The sequence below is a fragment of the Rhinopithecus roxellana genome, chromosome 6 (assembly GCF_007565055.1).
Source record: "Rhinopithecus roxellana isolate Shanxi Qingling chromosome 6, ASM756505v1, whole genome shotgun sequence".
NCBI classification, from domain to species: Eukaryota; Metazoa; Chordata; class Mammalia; order Primates; family Cercopithecidae; genus Rhinopithecus; species Rhinopithecus roxellana.
This window is the reverse complement of record NC_044554.1, coordinates 101,939,902-101,953,046: the sequence shown is the minus strand read 5'-3', so window position 1 is coordinate 101,953,046 and position 13,145 is coordinate 101,939,902. Positions and strand designations below refer to the sequence as shown.

General features: G+C 50.4%; 1 protein-coding gene across 2 annotated transcripts in view; it reads right to left on the bottom strand.

Moving 5' to 3' along the window:
• SDK1 (sidekick cell adhesion molecule 1) overlaps positions 1-13,145 on the bottom strand; it is a 982,307-nt gene that overhangs the window by 133,643 nt on the left and 835,519 nt on the right. For both annotated transcript variants that reach the window (XM_030933228.1, XM_030933229.1), the window contains 3 exons: positions 12,540-12,655; positions 10,777-10,966; positions 8,453-8,551 (listed from right to left, as the gene is read on the bottom strand). In XM_030933228.1, the coding sequence (XP_030789088.1) occupies positions 8,453-8,551; positions 10,777-10,966; positions 12,540-12,655 (405 nt within the window). The remainder of the gene's footprint in view (positions 1-8,452; positions 8,552-10,776; positions 10,967-12,539; positions 12,656-13,145) is intronic.

Here is a 13,145-nt window from a genome sequence, read left to right as displayed (position 1 = left end):
TGGAGACCTTCTAGTTAAGCTGCCTTTTGTTTAAAGACATTCAATATTCTGTTACAGTTTCTTGAGATGTATAATATTCACATGGCTCAAAATCATGCAAAAGTGCCAGGTAAAGAGTGCAAAGCGGCTGGGCACAGTGACTCATGCCTGTAATCCCAGCATATTGGGAGGCTGAGGAGGGTGGATCACTTGAGGTCAAGACTTTGAGACCAGCCTGGCCAACATGGTGAAACCCTGTCTCTACTAAAAATACAAAACTTCAGCAGGGCGCAGTGGCTTACGCCTGTAATCCCAGCACTTTGGGAGGCTGAGGTGGGCAGATCACAAGGTCAGGAGTTCGAGGCCAGCCTGACCAAAATGGTGAAACCTCGTCTCTACTAAAAATACAAAAATTAGCCGGACGTGGTGATGGGCGCTTGTAATCCCAGCTAGTCAGGAGGCTGAGGCAGGAGAATAGCTTGAACCCGGGAGGCAGAGGTTGCAGTGAGCCAAGATGGTGCTGCTGCACTCTAGCCTGGGTGACAGAGCAAGACTCTGTCTCCAGCAAAAACAGAAAACAAAACATAAAAAAACCAAACACACACAAAACCAAAACCATCAAGAATGAAGTGCAGCCTGGTGTAACTTCAGGCATTTGAATATCGTTCCTAGAGATGAAGAGATACAAATCTCTCCCTAAAGCAGCAGAAATCAAGTTTGTATTAAAAACAGACTCATGTATGTATGCGTGGGTTTCAGCCTGCTCCCTCCACACTGTCAAGGTGGGATTACCTCACTGATTTCACACAGTGGCTGAAGAGATTTCTTCTTCACAGTGCGAAAAAACATGCCTATCCCAGTCGGGCGCGGTGGCTCATGCCTGTAATACTAGCACTTTGGGAGGCTGAGGCAGGTGGATCAAAAGGTCAGGAGTTCAAGACCAGCCTGGCCAAGATGGTGAAACCCCGCTTCTACTAAAAATACAAAAATTAGTCAGGTGTGGTGGTGGGTGCCTGTAATACCGGCTGCTCGTGAGGCTAAGGCAGGAGAATCACTTGAACCCGGGAGGCGGAGGTTGCAGTGAGCCAAGATTGAGCTACTGCATTCCAGCCTGGGCAACAGAGCGAGACTCCATCTCAAAAATAAAAACAAAAACATGCCTATCCCTAAGAGTGAAGAGAAGCCCCGGCTGGAAGATGCTCGGAGGCCTGGCCCCAACAGGCGACTAACGAGGGACTTACCTGGCATCCCTGATGGCCCGGAACCTGCCTTTCCTACAGATCTCACCAGCCTACCTGAGTTCCCTTGATTTGTTACTTAGCATGTTGGAGAGTTGTGTGTGATTAAGACTTCTCACTCAAAATCCACATTGCCTTTCAGTGACTACGTCTGAATTAATGAGGTGTTATTTACTTTCAGGAGAAGGGCATGGTTACAGATGTGTTTTCATTATTGTTTAATCTTTACTGTTTCGCCATGTTTTATCTCTGCTCAGATTATTCCATTGCTAGAGGTAATAATCCTGAGATGAAATGAAGATGTTCAAAGGCACGTCCTGTGGATCACAGGATTTGGGGATTATGTGGGAACCGGTTTCTCCTTGCCAAGCCGTCTAAGGTTTGCTTACAGACCCTCCTTTCTATCAATGGCCCCACCTGACTCTTCTGCCCTCCAGGGTGAGCCTTGTCCTTGGCCATGCCACAGACTACACAGGCTTCCATTACATGGTTATGCACGTGCCCCTTCACAGCCCTGCGTGGGCCTCACCTCACCTGCCTTGAAGGATACACTGCCTCGGATTTGTGGACTGTTTCTCGTGTGTGGTTCCTTGCCTCTCTCTCAGAAGCTCCTGACTGGACAGTAGGGAGCCAGGAGACCTGGGTCCTGACCCAGGCCTCGGGCAAGTTCTAACCTCTGCCTGATTCTCAGTTCTCATCTCTTGCTATTAATCATTTTTTAAAATTTAAAATAGAGATGGGGTCTCACTATGTTGTCCAGGCTGGTCTTGAACTCCTGGGCTCAAGTGATTACCTTCTGCTTCAGCCTCCCAAAGTGCTGGGCTTGCAGGTGTGAGTCATTGTGTCCAGCCTTTATTCATCTTTTTTTTTTTTTTTTTTTTTGAGACGTTGTTTTGCTCTTGTTGCCCAGGTTGGAGTACAATGGAGCGTTCTTGGCTCACTGTAACCTCTGCCTCCTGGGTTCAAGTGATTCTCCAGCCTCAGTCTCCCGAGTAGCTGGGATTACAGGCACCCACCACCACGCCCAGCTAATTTCATATTTTTAGTAGAGACAGGGTTTCTCTATGTTGGTCAGGCTGGTCTTGAACTCCTGACCTCAGGTGAGCCACCCACCTCGGCCTCCCAAAGTGCTGGGATTGTAGGTGTGAGCCACCGCGCCTAGCCTTTGGTAATCGTTTTTCTATGCATATGAATACTCAACAAACCTGGATTTCCACACTCAATACGAGTTTTTCATTCTGCGATTTCTGCACAAGATAGCAAAGCATGTTTTCCCTTTAGAAACATGAATTTTAATGACTGCTTAATAGTGCACTGTGTGGCAGTGCTGCTGGGCTGAAGGAGGAAGGCGGGAGTTTGCAGTGGGTCGCCCTCCCCTCCCCTGACCTTTAGGATGCAGGCCTGGCAAAGCCCCCGTGAGATAATGTATGCAGATTGCAAAGTACAACGCCATTCCTGCTAATTGCAGAAATCTGGGTTCTTCTTTTCTCTTTGATCTGGTTCCCTAGGCACTGGAAGAAAATTCCTTGGCCTCTGGGTTCCATTTGTACCTTCCTATTATTTGCCCTAAAATAAAGATAATATCACCTGGTTGCCACACCATGGTCTGCTGAACATAAAGATGAATGTCTATAGCTCACCTTCACACGTTTAAAAAGTCCTAGACTCGATGGACAATAGAAGACAGCTTTTTTTTTCTGTACATAAATGGCACAAAGGAGCAGCTGAGTAATAGTCCTTGCATTTTTAGAGAATAATGATAGATGGTGTTCAGAGATAAGAGCGTTTCCGTGGAAAAGGCTAGTTATGTAATTACAGTTACAGCGAGATCAGCAACACTGGCGTGCTGAACTTCAGCGATGCAAGGCCAGAAGACGGCGGCGTGTGCGAGGGAGGAATGAACAGGCCGAATCAATAGCAGCAGTAAAATGCGGCCTACGAGGAGCCCTGTTTTTAAGGGTATGGGTAAATTATGATAATACAGGCATTAAAAGGAGCAAGGCCAAGTACGAGACACATTGATCCAAATAGAAGATTAAAAACATAATGAGAGAGGCCTGAGTGGGTTTCTGAATACACCTGGAAGACGGAGGCGGCACTGTGCATTTAGACAATCAGAATCCAGAAAGGGACCGCGCCACAGGCCTGAGACAAGTTCCAGAACGGTCCACTGCTCGAAACACAAGAAGGTGGCACTGAGGAGCTGAAGCTGGATGCTGGAAGCCTTGTAGGCATCTCAGCTCCGGGTCAGCCTGAAGACTGATGCCGCAGAGCTATACACAGAGCAATTTGGGGACTTCTGTCCGGAGGTTTAAGGTGGCTGCAAAGCCTTTGAGATAGAGCCTCACTCTGTCACCCAGGCTGGAGTGCAGTGGTGCGATCTTGGCTCACTGCAACCTCCGCCTCCTGGGTTCAAGCCATTCTTATGCCTCAGCCTCCTGAGTAGCTGGGATTACGGGTGTGCGCCACCGTGCCCAGTTAGTTGCAAGCCTTTTATAAATTGTGCACTTCCCTAGGAAACAAAAGGCATAGTCTGAGAGTTGCTGTTCAGTGAGCATCACCGGGGCCCCAGTGCTCAGGACCCCGAAGCATGACCATCAGGGGCACATGCTGCTGATCTCCCTGCAGCTGCTGTTGGTGGGCGAGTGGGTCAGAGAACCCGCAAGCCACTGAGTGGCCCCAGGAGGCCCACGTTGGCCGAGCCTAGATGCCGTGGTCTGTGGGTTTTGCAGCTTATCTGTCCGAGGGCTGGGGATCAAAATGCTGAATCTGCAAACAGGGATCACTTTTGCTGGAGCTCCTGATTCTCAGCGGAGTTCCCGCACACCCTTCGTCATAAGCTTAAAGGTAAATGTTAGGCCTTCCTGCTGGCAGGACGGGATCCTGCATGTCTGGCCAGGGCAGGCCCACGTGGGTCTGAAGAGCTCACGCATCATCACATTAGCATAATAGCAGTCAAGAGCATGTGACGTCAGCTGGTGGGTGAGGGAAGGATGTCTGTACTCAGGGGCCTCCAACCCCATCCCTCCAAAGAAAAGTTCTAAATGCTAAAAGCACTCCACAGTAAAATATTTATGCAAATAAGCAAGTTTTTTCTCCTCTAGGCGCCTGCTGGTGGTTCACGCTGTTTTCTCGTTTGGAAATGCAAGAACATGTTTTGATATAGATTACAAAAGCTCGGGCAGCAGAGGTGTTTATGTACTCAGAAGGCCAAGCTGCTGGAGTGGGAACATTGATTCAAGGTCTCTGGATGTAAAGTGAGTCAGGTAAAAAGATGTTTTGCTTTCTCCCCTGTGAACACCTATCTGAATTGGTGAGAAGTGTCTTCCCGACTTCCTGCAGCCTCTGCCGTGTGGTGTGCCGGCTGTAATGACACACGGGTGACAGGTTACCTGGACAACAGGCATTACAATTACAACCCGATGCTGCATGACAGAGAGGCTCGGCAGTGAGGCTGTCTGCCTCGCAGGTAGACATGGTGCTGCGTGACTCAGCAGTGTTCGGCTGTGGTTGGAGTGTTCAAAGTATTTAAATGATCACCCTTCTTACCTGGGCTTCAGTGGTTTTCAGCGACCACAAATCAAGATCCATACCTCCCGACGCACATTAGGAACTCTCTGCAACCCGAACAGCCTTCTAAATTTTCTTTCTCTTGTCAGTAAGAACCCTCTGCTTCAGCAACCAGAGTCATGGAAGACAAATCAAGGCAGCACACCACGGGTGCATGCCACGGGAATAGTAGGACCAGGCTGAGCCCCTAGTGATCCAGGAGGAGCTCCCAAGTCCAGAGAACCTCCAGCCTCCTCTGGTGCCAGGGAAACGATGAAATATTCTATGTGATACGGAAGCTAACGTTTACTCAGCACTCACTATGTGGCAGGCACTGTTCTAAATGCAACTCATTTAACCAGTGAGGGAGGCATGAATGTGCTTCCCCTTTGAGGGATGGGGAAACTGAGGCATGGGAATGCTAAGAAACATGCATAAATTCACCCAGCTAATAAGCACAGGCCGAGATCTGAGTCCGAAACGTTACCCATGCTGCCGGCCTGCTTGTCGGTGATGCAGTGTTGAAAACACAGAGGAAAGGAAAAGCGGGCAGTCCCCAGGTTCGTGCCATCCGACTTGTGCAGACGAGAGCTGCTTTCTTTCGTGCTATTTCAGTGAATCTGTAATGAACATCCTTGTACGTTTCTCCTTGTGCAGACAGGCAAGAATTTCTCTAGGGCGAAGGCCTGGAAGTGCAGAGCTTCTGGGGTGTGGCGTGAATGTGGTCACCTTTCCTGGGTATTGCCAGAGCACTCCCCAAAGTGGACGCACCAACTCCCTCTCCTGGCAAGGGTGGAGGGGTCTTGTTTCTCCACATCCTCATGTAAACTTGGCATCATCACAGCTTCTTATGGTGCCAAATCTGGTGAATGTGAAATGGGATTTCATTGTGGCCTCAATTATCATTTTATAGTGCTCTTGTTGTCAGAAAAGGAAATGTCAGAGACACTCTGGAAAGTAAACAACAGATGATAAAACCAGCTGATGGGCTCACTGGACAGCGGGCCTCACGCTGTGCCAGTGGGCGTGCTGAAGACAAGCCTGACCAGGTGAACACATGGTCAGGGAGCGGGGCAGTGAGGACCTGGGGCTACAGAGGACATCGGTGTGAGTCCTCAGGAAGGTCAGAGGCCCTGGAGAAGCAGGTGTGTCAGAGAGAGGGCTGGGCCTAGGGCTGGCTGAGGCCAGAGCCTCCCCACATGTGCAAGGAAGCCCTGGGTCAAAGTCTCAGCACTGGAATCTGAGCACGGGTTTGTCTACGGCAAGAGAGAAGCACAGATGAAGTACATGCTTTGCTCCTGCACCTGTCCCACACCTTCGCACGCCAGAACTGATTCTTGGCAGCCCGGTAGGGTGACAGTGAGTGGACAGAGGTGACCACAGAGTGAGGACTTGCCGAGAGGGTCTACCGAGGCCGGCAGTGGGAGCCGGGGGCCCTGCCAAGGTGGAGGTGGGGCTGGGGCGAGCCTGCTTCTTCACGGGGAACACCATTCTTGTGGACTCCTGTGCCTCTGTCAACGTTTCTTGTTTCACAGCATGCTGAGGATAGGTCCTGGGTAATCAGATATTATCCCTGCTTGTTCCAGAAAAGGCTGATGCCTGGGTGCTGTGCTGAGGTTAGGGTCCGCCTGGGTGGGGCTCCTGCAAATCTCTTCACCACAGCTGTCTGCTGGGCAGACCGTTTCCTATCCCGAGACTGGGCTCACTGCGCAGGCACCAGACGTGGCTCGTAGCTCCCTCTCCGCCGGGCCAGGCCCTGAAATGCTTACCTCCACAGTGGCTGCTCATCTGAGATTTTAGCAGCAGGAACCCACAATTCCAAAGGTCGCCTCATTGAGAAATGCCATACTCAAAGCCAGACACTTCTATCTGGCAACTCCAGAAATCACATCAAGAAAGAGGCAAAGTGAAAATAGGCCGCAGCCTCGTTGTGCAGAAGACTGAGGAAGTTCCAGGGCCCCCTCTCAGTGGAAGCAAGGGCTCAATAACTAATTGGCTTTGCGTCCACCCTTCTCAGGCTGCCAGAGTGATTATCTCAAAGGCCAATCTGATTGCGCAGCTTTCTCACTCAAAGACCTTGGACGAGTTCCTGCTGCCGTTCAACACAGGCCTCCAAACTCTTTTTTAGTGATGTGAAACTCTTCAAACCAACTCTTAGAATCCCAAGATCATATGCAGGCAAGAGTGGTGAATTTTACCACCTGTTTGTAAGTCTGGGTTTATAACTTTACCGTACATCACCTAGAACACAGGCTGGATGAATCAGGGGTCTCTGGTGTGTCAGGATTCCGTCAATATCCCGAGAGCTAACCTGGGGCTGGGGCAATGTTCTGTGACTGTCCTGCTTTCCTCTAATAGGCCAGTTTATAACGTCCGGGTTTCAGGGCCACATTCTCCAGGGCGCAGCAGGGAGCTCACAGTAGCTCAAGACCTGGCCCAGCCTCCAACCCCAGCCTTGGAGCTGTCAGTGCTCCCACAGGCTGAAAGCATTCGATCTTGGCTGAGTGGACACCCTCTTCCCTTCTTCCAAGGCTTTAGAAGCCACCTATCTCCAGATCCCACTCAAAAGGAGCCTTCCACCCACAGAGACCCCACCCAGAAGGAGCTGTGTGTGAGGCACTGAATGAAACCTCTTTCAGACGGCTTATCTCACTGTACTCTCAATGTGCGTCTCTGTTACGGGACTGTGGGCATCTTGGGGGACGGGCGCACCTGGTTCATTCCTCACCAGCCACTGTGCGTAAGACACCTGCACACGGAAAGTCCTCAATTTGTCTCTGTGAAAGGGTGAGTGAATCAAGGAACTGGGGATATTTAAAAATAGAATTTGCTGCTTTGGGGAACTGGGAAAAATTTAGGCTTTTCATCAGTGTTACCAGAGTTGGTATGCCGGCTGCAATGCTGAAACGTCAGAAGTAAACAAATTCCCTGGGACCCAAGGCATGCGCTTCATCTCAGTGGCTTCTTACAAGGATTGGGTGCAAGTGCTGTAGGAAAGATGTTTCCGGGAACATGGGAGCAAAGCCCAGGTCTGAAAAACTAGCCTGTTGTTTCCCAAACACACAGCAAAATAGCCTGATATTTCAGAGCGGAAGGGGAGGTTGGTTACGAACGGTATCACCATGAGCCGCAAACGAATGGAAGAAATTTCAGGTTAACAAAACGTAAATTTCATTCCATACAAAAAACCCTTAGTACATAGCTTAGAAAACAGTCAAGAGGCCCGTGATCATCTCGGTTCAGGAAATGCTAGGCTGCTGGAGACAGGCTTTTGTTTAACCTCATAAACATCTAACAAACAGGGACGACATCAACGTGATTATTATTTCTCTCCTATTAAACATCATCACTCCTTTTTCTTTTAATTCTTATTTTGGGGATAGGGTCTTGTACTCTCTCCCAGACTGGAGTGCAGTGATGCAATCTGGACTCACTGCAGCCTCAACCTCCTGGGCTCAAGCGACCCTCTCACCTCAGCCTCCCCAGTAGCTGGGACCAATAGGTGCATGCCACCATGCCCGGCTAATAGTTTGAATTTTATTTTTTTTTTTGTAGTGTTGGGGTCTCCCAGTGTTGCCCAGGCTGGTCTTGAACTCCTGGGCTCAAGCAATCGGCCTGCCTCAGTCTCCCAAGGTGCTGGGATGACAGGCCTGAGCCACCACGCCCGGCCACCGCCGCTCCCTTACCCAGGATGATGCCATTGGGCTCCTCTGGAGGTTGCCACACAATCCGCACGGAGGTGAGTCTCACTTCGGGGAACACGAGCCTCACTGGGGGGCCTGGAGCTGAAGGGAAAGCCACAGGGATCCAGAGGTCAAGACAATGTTCCTTGGGTGCGTGACAGGTTCCACAGGACTCTGAGGGTCAGCTGGGTGCAGTAACTACCACAGGCTACAGTGTCATGGGTTTAGAACCCTCTAAAGTTTTGCACTGATGACTTCTGGAACCTCACTGGTAGTGTGGCTCCCTAAGAATCTTGAGCAAACACTTTCCTTGAAACCCTGCCCATCTGCTTTCCAAGACTCAAAAGCAGGGCTCGTGAACTACGCCAGGAAGAGCGTGAGTGTAACCAGCCTACCAGGACACAAGCAGACCAGTCACTAAATGACTCGGAGAGCGAACATCAGGTTGAGAGGCAGGATTTCCCTCATCTGAGCTCTGATTCCCTTACTGGGTTTGACATCTGCAAAGCAGGTGGTAGATAAGGCGGCCTGAAGTTCCTCCCAACTGTAATGGAGGTTACAATTTCTGACGGAAGAACACGTTTATCCTCAATCATTTTTCTTGTAGGCATGCCACCTCTCTCCTGCATCATCCTAGATAATTAAGAGTTGATGTGCACAAATGCATATAATAATTCTTGTGTGTGGTTCGGTGCGCCAATAATTCAAAAAGCAGTTAGGTGTGGTGGAACTGCTGAATAATAGGGTTGTAGCCCTCATAAAATACATTTACTTAAACGAACAGGCAAGTAAGTGTGTGGCCAATATGAGAGCTTCTTGTTGGAATTAATAACTGATTGATTCCCAGGTAAGAGGCAATGAGCATGGAACAATCAATGTGAAAATAAAAGGATGTACGTTTGTCATTCTGGGCTGCTGACTTCTGTCCCCGGCTATGAAGCTGGGAACGGTATTTTAAATTTTGAACGTGTGTTATGACGCCTAGTTTGGGGTGAAATAAATGTTTGAAGGAGGCCACCAGGCTCGCAACCAGGACTAAGTCACAGATACGCAAACACTGACTTCAGTCTGAAGTAGCGTTGCTCCCCTGAGCCCTCTCCTGGGCTGTTTACGGGGATTACGCTGGAATGCAGAGGAGGAAAGGCATGTCTATGGGAGCGCTGTGGGAGAGGAAGCGGCAGCATTCCAGGACTCACCAGTGCCTGCTTCAGGAGGAAACAGTTGCCTTGGGCCTGCTGTTACAGTTTCTAAGATGCCCCTTTTTACTTTCATCTGGGAAACCTGGAATACACTGGAGCTGGAGATAGTTTTGAAAGGAAACAACATCCACATTCCTTTTCCCTCCTGGATCCCCCTCTAGCCTGAGATCCTGTGTCAGGGGAGGATGGACAAAGCCTTCTGCAAGGTTCCCGTCTCTCCCTGAGGCGAGGCGAGGACGAGGGCGGGCTCTTTGAGCCACGTGGAGACGGCGCTTTCCACTCAGCAGTTAAGAGGATTTTCGGGCTAATTTAGTTACTCAGCAAAGATGCTTAAGAAAACCTACAGTTATTTCACTTCTTCAGCCACTCTGATCCTCATAGTGGGTGTTTTTTTGGCGGGAAGGGGGAGATCAGTACTTCTCCCCCTGATGTATTCATTCCAGTCTGTCTAATAGTGAAAATGTAGAGATGCTAACCTTTACGTGTTTGACATCTGTAAAGTGGGAAAACATATTTACCGATGATTTAGAGTTTCATGAAAACAAAGCTGGCAAGGCGTGCTTGTTATTCAGGTCTGGAAACACAGGGAGCTGGGGACCCTGAGCCGTCACACATGGGGCTTTCTACAACTTCTAATTACCTCCGACAATGCAAACAGTGAGACCAGGGCAGTACCGAGAATTAAGGCATGAAGTCCACTGTGGATTTTTTAAACTATAGTAGTCCCCGCTTATCTGCAGTTTGGCATCCCCTGGGGGTCCTGGGATGTGTTGCTGGATAAGGGGGCACTACACTAGATATGTGGAGCCCCCGCCAAGAGGAGCGTCCACAGCTCACATCCACAGCTCAGCCCGGCCCCAGCCTTTCCTGCCTCTCCCCAGCACTGCCCATGGCAGAGTTATGAGGGAAACTCTGCCCAGGTTCGTAATTAGGCTGTAAAAATCCACTCCAGGCTGAAATTGGCCATAGAAGTGCTCAGTGACTGAAAAACAATTTTGCTTTGTTTCCCTCAACTGCAAAAGAAAGTGGTTTGAAAATTAAGTTAAAAGCAACAATTCAAATTGTTTGCCTTGGAAAGGCCAACCTGGGAGAAACCCAGGCTCCCGAAGGCGTGAACCCTGGACCTACCATCGTCTTTGGTGCGCTCCAGGATGAGGGGCGTGCTGGGGACCCCGTTCCCGATGCGGGTGAACGCCAGCACCTGGAGCTCGTAGAGCACGAACTTGCGCAGGCCTGCCAGCAGGGCCGACTGCGTGTGGTTCCCTCGCACAGTGTGGCTCCTGGGCTCGGGATCCAGGTCTTTGGCCCGGAACAGGATCTGTGGCATCAACACAATGTGAGGGTTATAAGGAGGAGGGTGCCAGGAGGCACCGCCGTGGCATGGGGCAGGCCACTTTCGTGAATCAAGGCCCAGCCAACTATGCTTTCTCCCTGAGGATGGCTGTGGGCAGGACTTGTGGATCTCATTTGTCCACGCTGGCGTTTGGGGAGGAAGGAGGTGGTGAAGTGACTGCACTCCAGGGGAGTCTGAGTTAGTGCCCACGGCTTGGCGCGCCTGCTGCCTGGTCGTGATCTGCAAGATCAGAGGGCCCAACTGCAGCCGTGCCAACCACAGCCACTCAAACAGACTCAATTATGAACTCAGTCACATTCTGCTTCCCGCCACAGGAGCCAGCAGCCCCCTGGGCTTCCCAGCCATGGAAGCTGGGTTCCTGCTCCAGAAGACCTGCTATCCTCACACAGACCGGGAGCTCCGGCCTCCTTGGGCCATCTGCAGCTGTGCAGGCTGTAGGCACCCCACCCCAAGCTGCTCTCCTCCAGGGCACCCCATCCCAAGCTGCTCTGCTCCAGGGCCTCCTGCTAAGTCCTCACTCAACGCCCACCCTCTCTGAACTGCTCCCCGAGATCAGGGACATGGAAGGCCATAAAGGAGAGCATCACCAGGGAGGTGTTTGAAAATAGCACAGCAAGCACGTTTCTCTGGGCCCCAGGAATGTGGTGTGGAGTTTTGGTCACTGAACCCCCTCAATGGGACTGCCATGTGTCACGGAGCCAGCAGGGCGCATTTAGAATGCTTGGGGAAGGGGGAAGATATAGGAAAGCAGGCGGAGGAAACAAAGAATAGGGATGTGAAGTATAGAAAGGTGGAGGAGGCATGCTCAAAACCCAGGGAGCAGCACTGAGACAAGCATGGACCTTGCTGGCCGGGTCCAGAAAAGCTCATTCTGATGCTTAGCATTGCTGAGCCAAGGAGCAGACGGGGAGACAGAGCCTGTCGCCCCTGAGTGATGGAATGAGGAACAGAACGGGGTTTTAAAGGGTTGGGGTGGATGTATAGAAGGTGGAATCCAGAAATGGCTCCCCCAAGAAGCTGGGACAGATTCGACCCTTCCAGCGGATGCCATTGCTAGGACTGTGATGACACACATAGAAACACGCATACAGCGGTCCACCTGGCCCAGTCCTTCCCATGAGCAAGGCGTGCTATGTAAAAGACCCACTGAATTCTCACACTAACCCCGGGACAAAGCTCCCATCGTTATTCCCGTTTTACAAGCGGGGAGACACAGGCACAGGGTTTCAGTAACTGGCCCATGGCATCGAGGCCAGCGAGGGTGGAGCCAGGCGCAGGCCCCGAGGTCAGGTTCACTCCGGCTGCGCTTTTCTTCTGGCACCCAGTTTTGGCGTTTGTGGTGTGGTTATACCGATGCCTAATTCCCAGACTGCAATGAGGCTTAGATAAGACAACTGGATGTCTTAATAAAAATCACAAACTGGCCAGCACTGCAGATCTGCTGGAGAAGAGGAAGCTTGTTGCTTTGGGGGAATGGCGCGTGGTCGCATTTCCCTACCTCACTCTTTAAGCAAAGGGAGGTCATCCCATCACGCACCTTGTAGCCCAGTATGAGCCCATTCTGGTCCTGTTCCGGCACGGAAGCCCATGTCAGTAAAATCTGGGTCGAGCTGACAGCCTCAGCTGACACGTTCTCAGGAGCGGCTGAAGGAACTGCAAAGAACCAATGAAATAGATTGGCATCCGAAGTCCAGAGTATCTACATACAAAGATCCAGCTTTCACCCAAATAATCTAGTTGTCCTTGAAATAGCAATGTCTTCTGAGCATTTTGTAGTCATCAGATTAAACCTGCAGGAGTATAACGGACATGTAAATCTCTTTAATATTAGCAACAAATTCCATAAATCCTGGGTACTTAGCAGCTCAATTTTACCTGAGTCCACCCAGCAAGAGAGAAAAAAAAAAAGATGCTTGGTCTGTTTGCTGTATTAACTTGTGGAAACTGCAGACTTTTATCTCAAATAGGAAATCCTCACCTTCAGACACATGCCATTTCACTGACAGCTCTAAACGTGGTATTCCGTGACAGGGACAGGAGAGGCTGAAGAGAGGAGGGGACATGAGGATTTACACAAAAGAAGGGAAAGGGAGAGTAGGTTGACTAGGTGCTTATCCGGTGCCTGTCTGTGCCAACTGCCTTC